This window comes from Vombatus ursinus, unplaced genomic scaffold, assembly GCF_900497805.2.
Source record: "Vombatus ursinus unplaced genomic scaffold, bare-nosed wombat genome assembly UNPS02014945.1, whole genome shotgun sequence".
NCBI classification, from domain to species: domain Eukaryota; kingdom Metazoa; phylum Chordata; class Mammalia; order Diprotodontia; family Vombatidae; genus Vombatus; species Vombatus ursinus.
This window is the reverse complement of record NW_020954723.1, coordinates 3,180,561-3,199,266: the sequence shown is the minus strand read 5'-3', so window position 1 is coordinate 3,199,266 and position 18,706 is coordinate 3,180,561. Positions and strand designations below refer to the sequence as shown.

The window sequence follows — 18,706 nt, the reverse complement described above, 5'->3', positions numbered from 1 at the left end:
TGATCACATTTGTCTGTCCTTTTAAAAATTCTTCTTGTATGTCTTGTCATATATTAATAAACTGCCTTTTTCTCTGATTATCCTGTTTTATTGAACATCACACTGTTTAGCACCCTAATATATATTGTCTTATTCTTGAGTTATTTCAGACATTTGCCTTGTCTCTCTAATTAGATTATAAGGTTCTAGTATGCTAGGGGCATATCTCATACTAATTTGGCATCTTCATAGCATCTTACACAGTGCTGGTATGTAGTTGGCATTCAATAAATGACTGATTGATGAAAGATCAGATTTGGAGTCAGAGAACCTGGGTTCTAATCCCAGTTCTGCAACTTGCTGGCCTATGTAACCTTTGGCAAACTACTTAGTTTTTTTGGGCTTCAATTTCTTGTCTAATTTCCTGAATTCTAAGGCCCTTTTCTACACTCAGTCCTATTAGTAATAGAGAACTAAAAATCCAATCAACAAACACATTAAAACTTTGCAATTATATTCATCTCTCACTCTCTAGCTGTGACTTTTGATTTTTATTTCTTCTTTTTCTTCCTTGTCTGTCTTATTTGGTAGATTTGATGACCACGTGCAAAAAACTTTCACAGTTGATCTCTCTGTCTCCTGAAAGGAAGCTTGCCTAATATTTCTTTATACTACATCTTTTAAAGAGATATTAAATCAAATATCATCAAGTACTAAGCTTTGGGCATCTTAAACTAAGATCCAACACCATTCTCCAGTCTTTAATACTCTTTAAAAGAAATAAGAATTAAGCCATTTTATAGATCATGTGGAGTTGTGGTTAGAAGACTGGAGATAGGAGTTAAAGACTTGAGTTGTAATTCCTTCTTCATCAATTCTGAGGCTTTCAGCGGGTTGTTTCATTTCTCTATGGCTCAATTTTTTCCTCTGTAAATGACAGTGGGGTGAAAGGGATTTCAAGGCTTTTAAAAATTCTTATAGAACATACCTCCATATGAACAAGGATTCTTAATCTGGGATCCATAAACTTATCTTTTGTTTTGTTTTTATATTTTGTTAACTGTATGTCAATTTAATTAGTTTCTTTTGTAATTTGGTGTATTTTATTTTATGCATTTAAAAACATTATTATGAGATGGAGTCCATAGTTTTCACCAGATTGTCAGAGGAGTCCATGACACAAAGGGTTAAGAATCCCTATTCTGTCCTCTATCCTAATCCTAATTTCCCCAAGCACTGGTCAGACCAAATTATATTTAGCATCTAGAAGAAAAGAAAATAATCTGGTTGTTAAAAATGTAATAAATAGGTTTTCTAATAAAATCTTCCCTTACTTGATATTTTTCTCTATTATTTGATTTATGACCCCGTATTTTCCTTCCCATAAGTACATGGAAAAGAGAGATCCTCACGGGATGTTATCATTGGAAAATCCTTAGAGGTCACCTAGTCCAGGGGTGTCAAACACACTTCCCAGTGTGGCCTGAACCAAATGAAAATGTAATTGAGAAATATTTAATAAAATAAATAAAAATACCATAGAACATACATAATGTTAGTATGTGGTTTTCTAAATCAATCTGTGGCCCCTGGGCGTCCTTCTGTAGGGTTTAATGGCCTCTTTTCAATTTGAGTTTGATACCAATGATTTAGTCAAATCCCTTCATTCTTCAGATGAGGTGAAATAACCAAGATCATACAATTAATTAGTGACAGAACCAGAACTAGAACTAGAACATAGGCCAACTCCTAATTCCCAGGTAACTGCTCTTTCCCCTGTAGCGTGCTCTGTTTTTTCTTACTTTTCCTTCTAGTGCCATATTAACAGGGGTCTCATGTTGTCTTCTCCTCTGGAATCGTAAAAGTAAGACATGGTATCCACTTCTCAATTTCTCTCTCAAAAGTAAAAAAGCAAAGTACCTATTCTCACCACTGTTGTCAAGTTGCAAAAAGGGGGGGGGTGGAGATGGGGTGGGAGGTGAACCAGAGTGGAGAGAAGAAATATGCTCATGTGTTTGTCTTAGAAAACCAATCAGGACAAAACCTCTTGAGTATTTCTGACTACTTGAACTTCAGCTATCAACAAGATTTCATTGATCTGGAGCTCTCTAAACAACTGTAACTCAGCACCAAAATACAAGTGGGCTGTGTTTTGCCTTTTATCTGTTGGCCAGGGGATTAACTGTTAATGGAAACATTTTCCTTCTTTACCTTTATCACACCAGGATATCTCAGCAATACTGAGTTGGGAAAAGAAGCAGGCTACTACTTCTTCATGCGACATCTTCATGCATCAGGGTTTGGAGTAGGCGTTAGCATTTACAAGATCCTATAGCAGAGAGAATGCTAGACTTAAAATCAGGATGATCTTAGTTCTAGTTCCTACTGGACTTTCTAGCCATGTGGCTCTCTGACCATCAGTTTCTTCATCTGTGAAATGGGGATAATAATAGCACCTAGTTCTTGGAGTTGTTATAAGGATAATGTATGTTAAACAATTTGTAAACCTTTAAGTGCTATATATAAATGTCAGCCAGGAATGCTAGTTAATACTCTTTGTATAAATTTGTATAGTGCTTCACATTTCAAAAAGCCACGTATGTTAATTTCATCCTAGTATATCTTCACTGTGAGGTAGATAGAGCTCTCAGATTCCTTACTACACTGAGATTCTGTGGTTCTTTGATTTGCTTTTAGTCCTAAATGAATCACAGTGGTTTAGCACATCACAGGTAGCCAAAGATATTTTCATGTTTAGCCAAAGGCCTATCCAAATTTTCTGGCAAGCATCATTCTCACTGCAGATGGGTTAACTTATCAGTATATGTCAGCCTTACTTTCTAAACACCAGGCAGATTTAAAGGCTAAGTAAAGAAGAGAACCCTGGTTTCTTAGCTTAGAACCAAGCGTTCCTAGTTCTTGATGCTTAGAAGAATCTATTTGTTGGCGAAGGTAACAGTAATAGCAACAGAACATTGCTTCTAGCTGCTCTTCTCCTGTCTCAGTAGGAAAGGTTTTACCAGCAATTTAGCACCGAGTGAGAAAGGTGACATTCTGTTATAAAGATGCAGCATGCTGTATTATACTTTGCTCTAAGTTTTCTCCATAGCACAGGCTAAAAGATGAAAATTGAGTTAGTTCATGAAACATTTCATTGCTGAAAGAATTGGAGTCACCATGGAGTTGAGCACTGCCAAGCTCAGTTACTATGATGGGCAAAAATTGTATGGTTTGGACTTAAGATTAGGCTGTATGTCCAGCTGGATGTGTGGAAATAGCTTTATGAAAGCAAGGATAAGGGAAGCTGCCAGGAAGAAAGCTACCACCAAGGACCAACTTATATCACTTTAAATAAACTAATATTGGCCACTAAAGTATGCCATCAAGAATGAATTAAAGCAGTGTTGTTGGCTTTCTAGATGTTTTAGACATCACTGATTGATTAACATCCTTAATATAGGTCAGTAGTATAGGATGGTCCTGGGCAATAGAGATCAGCCGTATGTCTTATTTTCACTTGATGAACTGAAGAACCAAAGTACAGAGGAATGAAGGAAAGTACCCAAGGGCACATACTAAGAAAGAGATCTGTTTTTAGCTGCAAAAGGACTGACCTGATAGTTATTGGGAGGCACTTTGGTCTTATTTCTCTCCTTATTTTGACAAGCTGGAGTCTAAGAATGACCTATACCACTCAGATCCTAAAGACCCCAAAAGGGCTAAATTACCTTTTTTTTTGAAGGGGCGCGTGTGTGTGTGCGCATTACTACACTGTACCCAATAGAAAGCTGTGTGAATGAATGCCATCTCCCGAGCAGACTCAGAAGGCTAGCTCATAAATTGTACATACATAAACAGAAGCTAGATATCCAGATACACAATGATGCTAGAGGTAAAACGAAAGATTTGTCTTTTGTGGGCTGGTTAATTATGACATCTCTTTCAAGCCAAGATTATTTTGGGTTTATAGTGTTGATGATACTCCAGAGGGTAGAAAACTTGGGCCCAAGTTCTGTCAATATTTTCCTAGCAATAAGACACCTTATTTTTGGACTCTACAGAGAAGGCGAGGAAGCTTCATTGTTGAAAACCTTTGAATCAAAAACACAGAGAAACTGAAAAGTAAACTTGGAGGATAAACTGGAAAATCTAGATAGTAAGATTTTTATGAATCCACAAAACACTTCTTCTAGCTTTATATTGACATTGAATTCAAAGAAATTATTTTTGCATATATATTCATTCATTGGGGAAATATTTGAATGTTTGCTGTGTGCAAGGACATCTAAAGACTTGACTCAAATCAAATCAAGTCTTTCTTCCCCCTTTTTTCTCTTAGCTTCCAGTGTTTTTTTTTTTTTTTTTAGTTTTAGTTTTCTTTGGTCTTTTCCAGACCAGCTCTGCCACACTGCTGGCAGCTTGTTTGGTGGATATAGAAATCCGGATGAATGGGTAAAGGGTTTGATTAAAATTTTATAACACTGGTGGTTGTTTAATATAAAATACATAAAGTAGATACTTCATTGGAGGCAACATGATGTAGTGGATAGAGAACAGGCCTCAGAAGCAGAAAAACCTGGATTCAAGTCCTGCCTTTGGCATATCCTGACTTTGTGACCCTTAACTTCTTAACACCCCAGGTAGCCATCTGAGACTGTAAGGTGCCAGTCTGCATTGGCAGAGGGAATTCCTCCCTACAAGCACCCTACACCAAATAAATCACAGTTCTAATGGGGAAAAATGATATTTCATATTAAGAAACTAGAACACCATGACCTTAAAGTCACTTCATCTCTCTGGGCTTAACTTTCCTCATCTCTAAAATATTGAAAGGATTAAACCTGGATCAGAAGATCATAGCTTTGCACCAAGAGGAACCTTTAAGGCTAATGAATCCAGCCTCCTCATTTTGCAGATGAGATAGCTGAGGCACATAAAAGAGAGGCAGCTTACTTGCCCTGGGTCACACACATTAAGTGTCTGAGATGAGATTTGACCTCAAGTCTTCCTGATCACAAAGCCAGGACCTAGTCTGCTGTACCACTTTACCACTACTCACTCCAAGATATTCTCTGTGTCCTAGCACTGAAGTCCTGTGCTTTTGAAAAGTCTTTGCAAAAATTATAATAGCAAAGCTCAGTAGTAGTAAAACTGAAGTGAAGCGTTTTAACTTTAAACTCAAGGAGCTGATGGTCAGCTAGGGTCTGGGGTTCAGGTTGTTCTGGTCCCAAGCCTGGGCTCTTCCATGTTACTTAAAAGTACAATTTATTCCAGTTCTTTCTTAGTTTAAATCTAGAATTTTCAGTCATGTTGAACTCAGCAGAAGCTTTTGTATTTAAGCCTAGAGATCATGTTTTTTTTCTATTCATGATATATGAAATAAGGAGTTGGTATTACATATGGTTTAGACATAGTGCCAATCCTGAGTTGTCTATGGTATAGATAATTGGGGGAGGGGAAGAATAGTGGGAATAAGTAAAATGCCCCGAAATCTCATTTTAGCTGTTTGTTTTAACCATCCCCTCCCCTTTTCCTTTCTCTTCCACCTTCTGCCTTCCATACTCACAAATGTTGCTGACAATTGCCAAAGATCTGACCTGTTTTGCCTGCTTTCAGTTTGATCTCTCTTTCTTGACCTTGTTCCTTCTCTGGTGAAGGATCTCAAAGTAATTGAATGGTTCCTATGTGGACTACAGAAGTGGGATCATGGGAGAAACCCTTTTAATGGGAGAAAAGAATCTTGGAGCTCATCTCAACTAACCCCCTTATTTTAAAGATCTAGAAACTGAGGCTCCATGTAATTAAGTTATTTTCCTTAAGCCATATAACTAGGCAGGGTAGGGACTAGCATATAGGACCCCTGTGTCACCTTCCTACTCAATAAACTCCAATAGCTCCCTGTCACCTCCAGAATCAAATAGAAAATCCTCTTTGGTGTTCAGAGCTCTTCATAACCTAGTGTGGTGTTTAAAAAGTTCAAGAGACATAGTTTCTGGGTAGTTTAATCATTTTATTAATAAGGCTAGTGTGTTTGTTAATAAAAGGAGGTCAGTGGTTCTCTTGAATGACAAAGACCCCTCATGGTAGTGGGCTTACAGTTTCTATGCTCTTGGAAGAGTAGGTGTTCCCAAGAGTGGCAGTCAGCTCTGATTGTTTAATAATTAATGAAAAAAAAGAATATTGCAGTGAGAGGCTGGACTGCATTACAATGAAGGTCTTGGGGTAAGTGACTTGGATCACTCAAGTCTTGGTCACTTGGCCTGGGTAAATCTTTTAGAAAGATTTGCCACACTGGTTGATTTCTGGATGAGGAAGTAGAAAAGGCGGAAAACCTTGGTCCCAATACAGTGGTTATGGGGGCAGCTAGGTGGCACAGTGGATAGTGCACTGGCCCTGGATTCAGAAGGACCTAAGTTCAAATCTGGCCTCAGACACATAACACTTACTAGCTGTGTGACCCTGAGCAAGTCACTTAACCCTGTTGGCCTAGACAAAAAAACAAAGGCATCCAATACAATGGTTTTTAAATACAAAAGAGAAATAATCATTTTTCTCACTAGCCTCTTTTTTTCCCCCCACCTTCCCACCCTCCTACTCTTTGATTCAGTGACACTAGCCTCCTTTCTCTTCCCAAAACAAAACACTCAATCTCTCTGCTCTGGGCGTTTTCTCTGACTGTCCTCCATTCCTGGAATACTCTCCCTCCTCCTCTCTGCCTCCTAGCTTCCCTGGCTTCCTTCAAGGTCCAACTAAAATCCCACCTTCCACAGGAAGCCTTTCCCTAACCCTCCTAATTGTCATGCCTTCCCTCTGTTGAGTATTTCTTATTTATCCTGTATATATCTTGTTTGTGCTGATGTTTACATGTTATTAGACAGTGAACTCCTTGAGAGCAGGGTCCCTTGCCTTTCTTCATATTCCCAGCACTTAGCACAGTGCCTGTTACATAGTAGGTGCTTAATAAAAGCTTAATGACTGTTGCTTCTGTGTCCAGGGCTTTTTCCATTCCATTGGAAAGTACAAAGTTTACATAGTCCTCAAGCTGGGTAGTAGGTTGCTGACTCATTTAGACTACAAAATATATTGTATGCATTCCTAGTGCCTTTTTTGGTGGGACTGAAAATGATGACCAGATAAGCCTTGAGGGAGAAACTGAGGCACACAGAGCTATATCTTCTTAGCTCAAAAACAAATCTGAAATGGAAGTGGAGAGGCCATTTTAGACTACTAGTCCCCTTTCATTGAGCACATTATTGCCCCACTTCTTTAAGTAATTACCTTGTTTCTAGACTTAGATACAAATAGACTTTGCATTCCTAACCTTTGGGAGTCTTAATTTTTGGCTCTATCACATTCTTTTTTTTTTTTTAACCATATAGACCTTGTGATGTATTATTCCTCATTAAGTCATTTATTCCACAATAATTTAAATGCATATCAATTATGCTTGTTGTGGGTAAAAGATGAAATGACTGGGGAAACAAAGGTTTGAGCTTCTGAGCATACTGATTTATTAAGCAGTGCATGCCAGTTGCTCAACAAACAAGGACCAGATTTCCTCAGTTTGGGCACTGGACCCTAAATACAGGCAGAAACAGATTTTCATTTATTAAAAACAATCAAATAAGACCTATTAATTAAAACAATTAAGATACAAAATTAGGTAACCTGATTTCTAATTGGAGGAAAGGTTAGGGATTTTCCAAGTTGGGAGGGGGAGAGCAAACAGGTGCAGTTCCCTGAAATCAGAAAAGAGGTGTTCAACTTCCCCCAGGTGTCTGTAAACAAAGGAACGTGGAAACAGTAATGGATTGATCAGTACAGGACCAGTTTTTGGATAAGACATATGGGTTGATTGAGATGTATAATTGTGAAAAAAAAATTCCTCGTATCAATTTCCAAATCTGACTGGATTTCTGGTCAGCATAACCTAGGTCCTTAGGTAAGGGGATGTAGGTAAGCAACGTGCTAAGCAATGTAGAGGTGGTCCAGCTTCCCCACCATCCAAGGCTAGGTTCAAACAATGCAATAAGATTTTCTCCTAATTCCCACAACTGAATAAAGTTTTCTCACAAGACAGAAATTGGATTAGGCCCATGACTGAATAGAAAGGGAGCTGAGCCAGCTCCAGAATTGAGTCCCAAGATGGAGTCCACATGGTTTGCCCAATTCCCACTACCACTTCTTGTGGTATGCAGCTTCATGGCTATGTAGATTTTAGCATTCCTAGACCTCCTCTCTAAACCAATCAGCAAAAGTGCTTCAGGCAGGGAAGATCAGGGCATCTTTTTGTATTTCACATAGAGCAGCTACTTCATAAATATTTGTTGAATGAATGAATGATATACTTTAAAAAGTTACTCCTGTAAATTGAGCTCCAGAACAGAGAAAGCCCCTCTGCAGTCTGGTTCTGCAAAGCCATGTGAAGCATATTCCCTCTGACAGAGCATTTCTAGATGTGTGCTCCTATCTTGAAATGAAAATCTTCTGCCCTATACTTTGAATTTTCCTTCCCATCAATATTTCAAGTCCTTGTCAACTCAGATATACAAGAAGAACACGAAAGGGCAAAAAAAAAACGCCTTTGGTAGGAAAATAACCTTCTTCATTATCCCTTTTGCAGGTCTGGCCATTCATAGGTTTGTGGATTTAGAACTGGAAAGTCATCTGTGAGTCAAACCCTCTCATTTTACAGTGGAGGAAACCTTTCTAACCAGAAGGGTTAGTCACTTGCCCAAAGTTACATAGGTAGTAAAATTGTAAAGCCAGAATTTGAACCCAGGACTTCTGATTTATTTCAGTAGATAAGTTATTTTATTAATATTGATATATCTTCCATTGGTACAGATCACAGACATCTTATATTTTATCCCATATGATTCTTGTCCAAATTCTCATATACAGGGGCAGGTAGGTGGCGCAGTGGATAAAGCACTGGCCCTGGAGTCTGGAGGACCTGAGTTCAAATCTGGCCTCAAACACATAACATTTACTGACCGTGTGACTCTGGGCAAGTCACTTAACCCCAATTGCCTCACCAAAAAAAAAAAATTCTGTTATACACCTTCCACAGACAATTTACCCATCATGCCAGAGGCCTTCTTCTAGGTCTTTTTACATAACATGGATATTAGTGAAACACACTGATTATTCATCTTTTATCCCTTCCTCTGACTACAACTGGCCCTTCTCTCTTCTGATCATACATTTACTTAATAATATTCCTTATTTATTTCTTGTGTGGGGGCTGTAATTGGAGATATATTGCATTCCCACTTGTGCCCACCAAACTGTCTCCATTTTCCCTTTAGGTCACCTACAACTTTGATTCTTCATAGATTGTGGCATTCTAAGATTTATGACCATTCAGCATCACTAGGAGAATACTATTGGTATCAAGATAGGATGATTTAATTGTCATGGACTTGGAAATGTAAGCCTCTGTTGGAGAAAGGGGATTGTTTCATCCTTAGGATTTATATCCCCAGCAGCTAGCGTGGTGCCTTAATGAATGCTTGTTGATTAATTCAAGAGTTGTTCTGGCCAATAATACGTCAGCCTAAAGCCATCCTGGTGATGAGCCTCCTGTGATTAGACTGGTCAGTCCATGGACTGATATACAGTTAGTCACTAGGCCTATACTGAAATCCTTCCAAGCTTGATAGAGCCTGCTTAGGCGGGCACTCCACTGGTATAGCCTTCAGGAACCCAAGTTCACCTCCATGCCATGATGAGACCTTAGAGTAAAACTTAAATGGAATGAATTGTGCTTAACATTAAACTAATTTTGTTGTGCTCAGATTATGAGAACTTGTGGACAAAAACAGAACAAGGATTTTTCTATAGCAGCAAAGATATGGTGAGAGTCTCAGGTTTCATCTGGCCACTTCCATTTCTCTCATTTCCCAACTTCTTTCCTGTGGGACTTATCCTTTCCTGTCACCTTCCCTGTTTCCTGGCTACTGTCATTCTTTTGGATTTGTTTTACAGTGTCTTGATTTCTCATGAAGTCACTAGCTTCCAATTGCTCCATTCTAATTTTTAAGGAAGTATTTTCTTCAGTAATCTTTTGGACTTCCTTTTCCATTTGGCCAATTTTGCTTTTTAGGGCATTCATCTCCTCATTGGCTTTTTAGACCTCTTTTGCCGTTTGGGTTCAGCTATTTTTTAAGGTTTTATTTTCTTCAGTATTTTTTTGGGTCTCCTTTAGCAAGCTGTTGACTTGTTTTTCATGATTTTCTTGCAAAACTCTCAGTTTTTCCTCTACTTCTCTTACTTGCTTCTCAAAATCCCTTTTGAGCTCTTCCAAGGCCTGGGACTGATTCATATTCTTCTTGGGGGCTTTGGATGTAGGAGCTTTGACTTCGTTGTCTTTTTCTGGTTGTATGTTTTGATCTTCTTTGTCACCAAAGTAAGATAATATAGTCTGATTCTTTTTGCGCTGCTTACTCATGATCCTGGCCAATTACTTGAGTTTTAAACTCTTTGTTAAGGTAAAAGTCTGTTTCCAATGTGGAGGATGTACTGTCCCAAGCTTTGGGGGTTTATACAGCTGTTTTCAGAGATACTTCTAGGGACCTGAAAATTTTCAGTTCTTTCAAGGTGCTATGGTAAGGGGTGCAAGGTGTTTTCTCTCCACCAGCCACAACAAGCTTCATCACACCAGCATTCCTCCTTGCCCCAGGACCGCCCCTCAGAACTGTGACCCAGATCCAAGCACTGGTAAAGCAAGAGATTCCTGCCTCAGCACTGGCAAAGAGATCCCTGCAATTCCCCTCTGATCAGCCACTTGATTCCTCAGTCTGTGGGCCGGAAGGTCAGGAAACAGTCATAGCCCTGGGGGTGGCTGAGACCTAGCTCCTTCTCTCACCGCAGTCACTGACTTTTCCCACTGACCTTCTAAGTTGTCTTTGGCGTTCATGGGTTGAGAACTCTGGAAACCACCACAGCTGCCCGTGATTCAGTCCTCTGAGGCCTGCTCCAGGGTTGCTGCGGCCTGCGCGCCCACGCCAAACTGTGCTCCTCTCCCCGCCCGGTGCGATACACCTTTCTGATCAACCATCTAGGCTGTCTTGGGCTGGAAATTTGTTTCACTCTGTCTTTTTGTGGGTTTTGCTGCTTTAGAATTCGTCTAGAGCCATTTTTTATAGGTATTTGGAGGGGTTTGGGGGGAGAGTTCAAACAAGTCACTGCTTTCCCTCTGCCATCTCCTGGCTACTATCAATACCATCTCCTGATCCCTTTTATCGGGAAAGAAGGGTCTCTTAAAATAATCTTAAGGAAAGAGTTCTTAATCTTTGGTTATCATATAACACTTTGGCAACCAGTATGGTGAAACCCATGGATCCCTTTTCAAAATAATGCTTTTAAATGAATAAAATTAAAAAAAAAAATAGAATTACAAAAGAAACCAATGGTATTACAATACAGCCATCAACATATTTTTAAAAATAAATTCATGGATTCCAGATTAAGAACCCCTCCTTTAAGACAACAGTTATTGGTACTCTTCTCTCCTACTTCTGACCATCAGTAATGGTGCTTGAGCAAGTGATAAAGCAGAGAGCACATTAGCAGCCTGTGGTTACCTTTATTCTACCTGGTGATCTGTATTTGCTGTCAGAAAAGATCCCAACCAAAAACTGTTAAATATTAATGTAACTAATCTGGGAAGGAAAGGGCAGGAATATGGATAAAATATTTGTACTTTCCATTTGCTTGTATGAGTTGTAAGGGAGTTTTTCTTTTTTTGGTGTAATTTGGGAAATGATTCTAAGCCTCCCTGCACAAAGGTGGCTTTTGTGTGGTTCTTTCCTTGCTGGTATCAGCCTGGAATTACTCTCCCATGCCTGTTTGACCAGAGCCTTTTCTAGGCTGCACCCATGGGAGAAAGATAAATTGAAAAAGTCTGAGGAAACTCAAATAACTCAAATGGTGAGTGATAGTCCTCTGTTTAAGTAAAAGTTTCTCAGTATATCTTTTATACTTTAAAGTCCTTTAAATATCAAGAATACATTAATTATTGATATTCTTTCTTTATAATTTTTTATAATAAGGGAGGAATTTTTACATTATTGCATCTAATCACTCTTGTCACTTAGCGTCATTTGAGTGACCACTACCTGCAAAGCATTTTTCTAGGTTCTGTAGATAGGAGAGGGGGGGAAGAAATCTTAGACATCAAGGATACGGAACCAACACAAGTGAAATAAAAAAACTTAACTTGGTATTAATGTAAATCCATAGATTTAGAAATTTGAACTGCTTCATTTACATTACTATATAGGAAACATTATTGAATACTAACTGTGGGCAGAATATTGTGCTAGGCACTGGAGAGAAGATACAAAGTTTAGATACTCCATGGCCTCTACTTTGAAGGAATTTAATCTAGTAAATTTATAGTCAATTACCAATTGTTTAACCTTTCAGCACCTCAGTTTCTATATCTAAGTGAAAGAAATAATCTCTTCCCTAAGATAATATATATAAAGCACTTTGGACCCCTTAGAAAAAACAAGTTCAAGTTATTATTTTCCAGGCAGTTTGAAGCACCAAAAATATGATCATTACTGCCTTTATACATACATATATACATACATACATACATGCATACATACATATATACACATTATATATATTTTGTTAAAGTGATATATTTAACCTTAATTACTGTGCTTTGAAAGCATTTGTTAGGATTGCTAGTGATTTTTCTGGCCAACAGCTTTAACAACAGGTTCTAATAGTTTCATTCTGTAAGGCACCAAGCTTTTTTCATGGTTGTCTCCCATTTTGAGTCAGGTATGTCTTTCTGGCTCTGGCTGTTGATGGTGACTAAACTTTCTTTGTTATTTTCCTTTTCCTGTTATTTCATATACCTTCTGATGGAAAGTTCAGCTTAATGAGAATCACAGACTCAGAAAATTTGGGAGGTGAGAGGGATCTCAGCAGCCATTTAGGCCAACTCATCCTCAAAGAGATGCCCACCAGAACATAACTGCTAAGTGGTTGTCCACCCTCTACTTAAGTAGACCTTCAAAGAGGAATCCACCAACACTTAAGATAAGACATTCCACCTCTGGACAGATCTGATTGGGAGGAAGTTTTTCCTGACATTAAACCTAAATTAGCCATTTTGTTTCTTCCACTCCTTGCTCCTGGTTCTGCCAGAAGAACAAACAGAATAAGCCTAATCTCTGCTCCAAATGATATCCCTTAAAATCCTTGAATGCCACTCTCATGCCCTCTCAGAGTCTTCTTTTCTCCAAGTTAAAGCTGCCTAGTTCCTTTAGCCAGTCGTCATATGCCATGAGCTCAAAACGACTTACCATGCTGGTTGCCTTCCTCTGGACAGTCTCCAGTTTATCAGTGTCCTTCTTAACCATGGTGCCCAGAACTGAACATGACATTTTCTATGAGGTCTGACAAGGCAGAGTACAAGGGGATTATCACCTCCTCGTTGGAAGCACTTCCTTCCTAATGCAGCCCAGGATTGCATTAGCTTTTTTTTTCTTTCTGACTATCGCATTATGTTGCTGATTTGTACTGGACTGCAGTCCACTAAAACCTCCAGGTCCTTTTCAGAATAACTGCTAGCCATCCAGCCCTCCACTGTCCTATGTTTGTGGAGTTTAGGTTTTTTTGGTCACCAAGTGTTAAGAATTTAATCTTATTAGATTCAGCTCAGTGCTCTAAGAACCTGTGAGGATCCTTTTGTATCCTGACAGTCTTCCATTATATTAGTGTCCCTCCTAGCTATGCTTTTATATAATCCATTAATAAAAATGTTAGCATGGGGCCAAGTACAGCTACTTGGGATATTCTGCTAGAGACCCTTTGTCACATTGATACCAGAGCATTAATAATTATTTTTTGAGTCTAGTCATCCAGCCAATTCTAAATCCATCTGATTATATTATCATCTAATCCATGTTTCTCCATTATGTTCTTCAAATTGGCAAGGATGACAAAAGATGGTAATGGTATTAGAGGGATTGTAGAAACACTGATGCATTGTGGGTGGAACTGTGAATTGGTCTGACCAGTCTGGAAAGCAATTAGGAATTATGTGAAGAAAGGACCCAGAGATTCCACTGCTAGGCAAACAACCTGAGGATAAAATTCAAAACCCTCTGGCATTTAATATTCTTCACAACCCCAAGGAAGTAAAAAGAAAGTGAAAAGTGGTGAAAAGCAAGTTCCCATATGTACTAAAATAATTGGGCAACTTTTTTGGTGGTAGCAAATAACTAGAAACAAAGTACATGCCCATCAGTTAGTGAATGGATAAATAAGTTGTGGTACGTGAATGTAAGCATAATGTTATTGTGCTCTAAGAAATTATGAATGCGATGAATACTGAAAGGCATGAGAAGATTTATATGAACCGATGGGATGTGTAGTAAGCAGGACCAGGAAAATAATGCTCACGATGACCTCAGCAATGTAAACGGAAAGAACAACAAAGCAATTGAAACTGGGAGCATCAAATCATAATGACCAATCTTGTCCTCAGAGAAGAGATGGCAGGAAAAGATACTTCTCTCTCCTTTGTTGAGGTGGGAAATGCAGACCGTAACGTCAGACTTTTTTGATTTGCTGATTTGTGTGGCTGAACTTTCTGCCCCTTCAAAAAATTCTTTATTATAAGGAATGGCTCTTCAGGATGGGGTGGAAGGAAGGTTTCAGTAGGAAGTCTTGGTGAGGTTGAAAACAGAAGATCAACAAAAAAATTATTTTAAAAAGAATTATGAGTAATCATATCAGTGTTTTCCAGGTGTGCAAGTAGCATGGAAGCTTTACATACTATTAATTACCAGCAACCTTCCTTTCCTAAATGACAACTGCGTAAATATGAGATAACTCACCAGGTTTAATGGTTTATTTCTCAGGGATTCTTAAAATACTTCCACTCTGTTTCTAAAATGTTGAAGACAGGAATGATTAACATTTCAATCCTTGTGTTCATAGGGATCGTAACATTTAGAATCATCATTTTGAAAGAGACTTTAGAGCTCTTCTGGTCCAAACCCCTTGCTCTTACACCTGAGGAAACCGAAGCCCAGAGAAGTTGTGCCCAAGGCATTAAGTTAATTAATAGCAGAGCCTGATGCTCAATGCTGCACTTTTCCCACCATGCCTCCCAGGGTAGCCAGATTTACTTAGCTTCTAGGGGCCAGTTTTATTGATGATGTCAGGAAGTCTCATAAAGTCAGCAGAACAATTTAGAGCTTTTGCTGTTGTCTTTTGCATTTTCCCCCTATCTGATACATCTCAGGTAGTTATTTTGAAAATCAGATATAGCACATACATGTAGTTCTATTTAATAGAACTACTGTACTAGTGACAGCTTGGTATGGAAGGGAGACGAGCCTAAACAGAGCACAGCCCAAGCACATGCATCAGAGAAAGTCATGTTTGGGGGAAAGGTCTTATTTATGTAACTTAGCTGGATACTAATCCATCCCCTTTGCGCAATAAAATAACCTACTTGAAATAAATAAATAAATACAGAAATAAATATCTTTTAATTTTTTTTCTGGCTTTTTATTTACGATGTTCTGTATACAATGGTAATTATGTTGTTATGTAGCAGTTACCATTGGGTAGAACTGAAGCAATAAATCATAGTTAACTATAAACAGTACTCATAGGTATTTGCTCGGGGTTGTTTTTTGTTTTGTTTTGTTTTGTTTTTTTGGTGGGGGAGCCCTTACTGAGTTTCTTCTCTCATTCTTATAGTTGATCTCACCAAAGAATCATGACAGTTCCTGTTTCCTCAGATCACCAGGCAACCATCTTCCCTTGTTTATCTGTGATATAAGAACATGAAATTCCTCTCCATGTAGGGATTCAATAAGTGTGCCTGAAATAATTTCCTCTTGAACTGTCAGTGTGAATCAGTGGCATTATAGTTATCCACCATGTGTAACAACAGATCTATCTCCCAGTCAGGCAAGACAAAGCAGTGATGGAATTATTATCATTAGTGAAACAATGCTTTATGGCTTTCTCTTTGCACACCTTGTCACATTTGATCTTGACGATGACCCTGTACAAACTGTGTAATCCTGGAGAACGGTGGTACTTGCTGTTTCATCATCTTCTGGTCAGGTACCTTATTACATGCCGATGGGCAGCTACAACACGAGTTCTAGGACAGCCATCTGTCAAGGAGTCAGGCACCGGAGAAAGAAACTGTGGAATCTTCAGGCTGGGAAGGGCCTTAGAAAGTATTTGTCCGTCATTTGTTACAAGCGATTGCTCTTTGGGTAGGGGAGAGGGGGAAAGGATATATTTGGAAATGAAATTGGCTTAAAAATAAGAATGAAAAAATGAGGCCAATCCCGACCCAGGTGGGGAGACTGAAACCCAGAGAGGTTAAGAGGGATGTTGAAAGAACTGAGGATATTTACTGTAGAGGAGATAATACTTAGGGCGATATGATGGTTATCTTAAAATATTTGAAATGCTATCATCTTGAAGAGGTATTTAGTTTATTCTATGTAGCTCCACAGAACAAAACTTGGCAAGTTGTGGGTAAGTAGATTTCAGTTCAAGATAAGAAAGATCTTTTACTGTCCCAGAATGGAATGCATTGTCTCATGAGGTAGTGAGTTCTCCAGTATCAGAAGTGTTCTAGCACAGGCTGGATACCAACTCTCAAGGATGTTGTAGAGGGGTGAGGAAATGGACAAGAGGGCCTCTAAAGTCCTTTTTTACCTCTGAAGAGAATCTCATTAAATAAAAGCTAGTATTTATATTTAGCTTAATACATGTGTATATGTATTTATATAATAGCTTTAAGATTTGAAAAGCACATTACAAATATCTCATTTTTATCTTCAAAACAACCTGGGAGGTAGGTGCTATTATTATCCTCATTCTGCAAAAGAGGAAATTGAGGCAGAGGTTAAGTGACTTGCCCAGAATCACACAGCGAAGACCAGAGCTCTATTCATTATGTGATTTCTAACTTACTCAGAGTTACAGAGCTGGGACTAAACTCAGATTTTTTGGTAACATTAATTCTCTTCTCCTACTTCTCAGTGGGTCCACTTGTACCCACTGTCAAATACCTTATCCTATTTCTGTTCCATTTTTTCTTCCTCTTACTTCATTCTACCATGAAAACTAAAGAGGCAAGTTATGGACAGGTAGATGATCAATCATGCTTGGTTCAGAAGGAAGAAAGGAGAAGGGAAGAAACATCATACTTTTTTTTCCTTCACCTCAAGCCCTGTGCTGGTCAGCCACTTAGAACAAAGAAAAAGATAGGGTGGTTCAAACTCTAATATGGATTAGGTCCAGATGTAAAAAATGCTAAAAATTTTTGTTATTCTGCTGGAACACTGTCATATCTTTCCATGTAGAACAAGCATCCCTGACTTAACGTACTAACTGACCTATTGCTGGTTAATTGAAAGCCACATGGTGGCTGCTTTTGTTTCTTGAGACAACATTGACCTTTAACATATATGAGAAACTTACCTTTGAAAACTGTTGTGGAAGAAAAACTCTATGTGTTAGCTAAACAACCATTTCTGCTTGAAGGAGAGGTCCAGAGGGCCCAAGTTTCCCTAGGTAATTGGAGTTCTCCATGACCCAAGCAATTTCCACTTAAATTTGTAGAAATTCTAAAACAAAAGAATCCTACAGCAAACTAAAACCAAGGTACAAGGTTTAAGCTTAGTGTTTTGTTTTGTTTTTTAGTTTACCAGAAAATAATAATATTAAGTTAGCTTGCTTTTTAATTACTCTCCTTTCAATTTTGTCAAAGGTGAGCCCTCTTAATTGTGTTAAATAAAAACATTTCTATCTTCAGTTTGGTCACCATAAACAAGACTAAGTCTCTGAGTTTTAGGGAATCACGAAGTCTTCCTGAAATTGACTTAGTCATCTATTCATGTAAGAGTGATTAGGTCTGATTCAAGTGAGACCAAGGGCATGGAACCTGTCATAGTATTATTTCTTAATAGTTTATAATACCACAGGAGCCTTAGTAGTCTATGCTTCTAGTTCATTGAGTTCCTGAACTAATATGCATATTCTGATTTTTGTTTTCTTGCAGAAAATAAAAGATTCGACCTTTGATGACTGGAAGAACGTCCGAGGACCTCGACCATGGGAAGATCCCGACCTTCTCCAAGGACGAGACCCACAAACTCTTAAGTCCAAGAAAGCCTGAGTGTGCTGACTCAGGTTGCTCTTTTTTGAATCAAAATGTCATTACCTGGCTATCCTTGCTTGCTCCTATGTCTAAGGAAGCAAGTATTACATGCCGGAATAAGCCAACACATGGATAGTTGAAAGGCAAACATGTCTAAAAAAAAATCAAATAGTAGAGCTCTTTGTACTTTCCATCTGACCGATTTGCAAATGGAAGTAATTGCACTGAATGGGCACTTTTCAATAAAAATAAGTCTACTTCATTGAGAAGAATGTGGACTTTTTGGCTCTTTCTCCTTTTTTCCCCTTACGAGTTGCTGGGACAATATTTTGACACCTCAGATTGCTTCATAATGAGAATATTCTGGGTACTAACAGAAACTACAGAAACCAGGAAGACACAACTAATCTGTATTCTGAAAACTTTTTTTTTTAAAGTTTTTGCTTTCTTTTTAGAGCTTGACTTATTTATCAATTACAGCAATGTCAGTAAGTGATTATTTAATGGCAATCATTTAAATGCCATCAATCTCTGTGAGTACTTGATCTACAGACTATT

The 18,706-nt window shown here is 38.4% G+C and overlaps 1 protein-coding gene across 1 annotated transcript in view; it reads left to right on the top strand.

Moving 5' to 3' along the window:
- LOC114030004 (cytochrome c oxidase assembly protein COX16 homolog, mitochondrial-like) overlaps positions 1-18,420 on the top strand; it is a 125,131-nt gene extending 106,711 nt beyond the window's left edge. Inside the window, exon 4 of the mRNA XM_027844662.1 lies at positions 18,050-18,420. Within this exon, the coding sequence (XP_027700463.1) occupies positions 18,050-18,166 (117 nt within the window). The 3' untranslated portion in view covers positions 18,167-18,420. The remainder of the gene's footprint in view (positions 1-18,049) is intronic.
- The last annotated feature ends 286 nt before the right edge of the window (positions 18,421-18,706 follow it).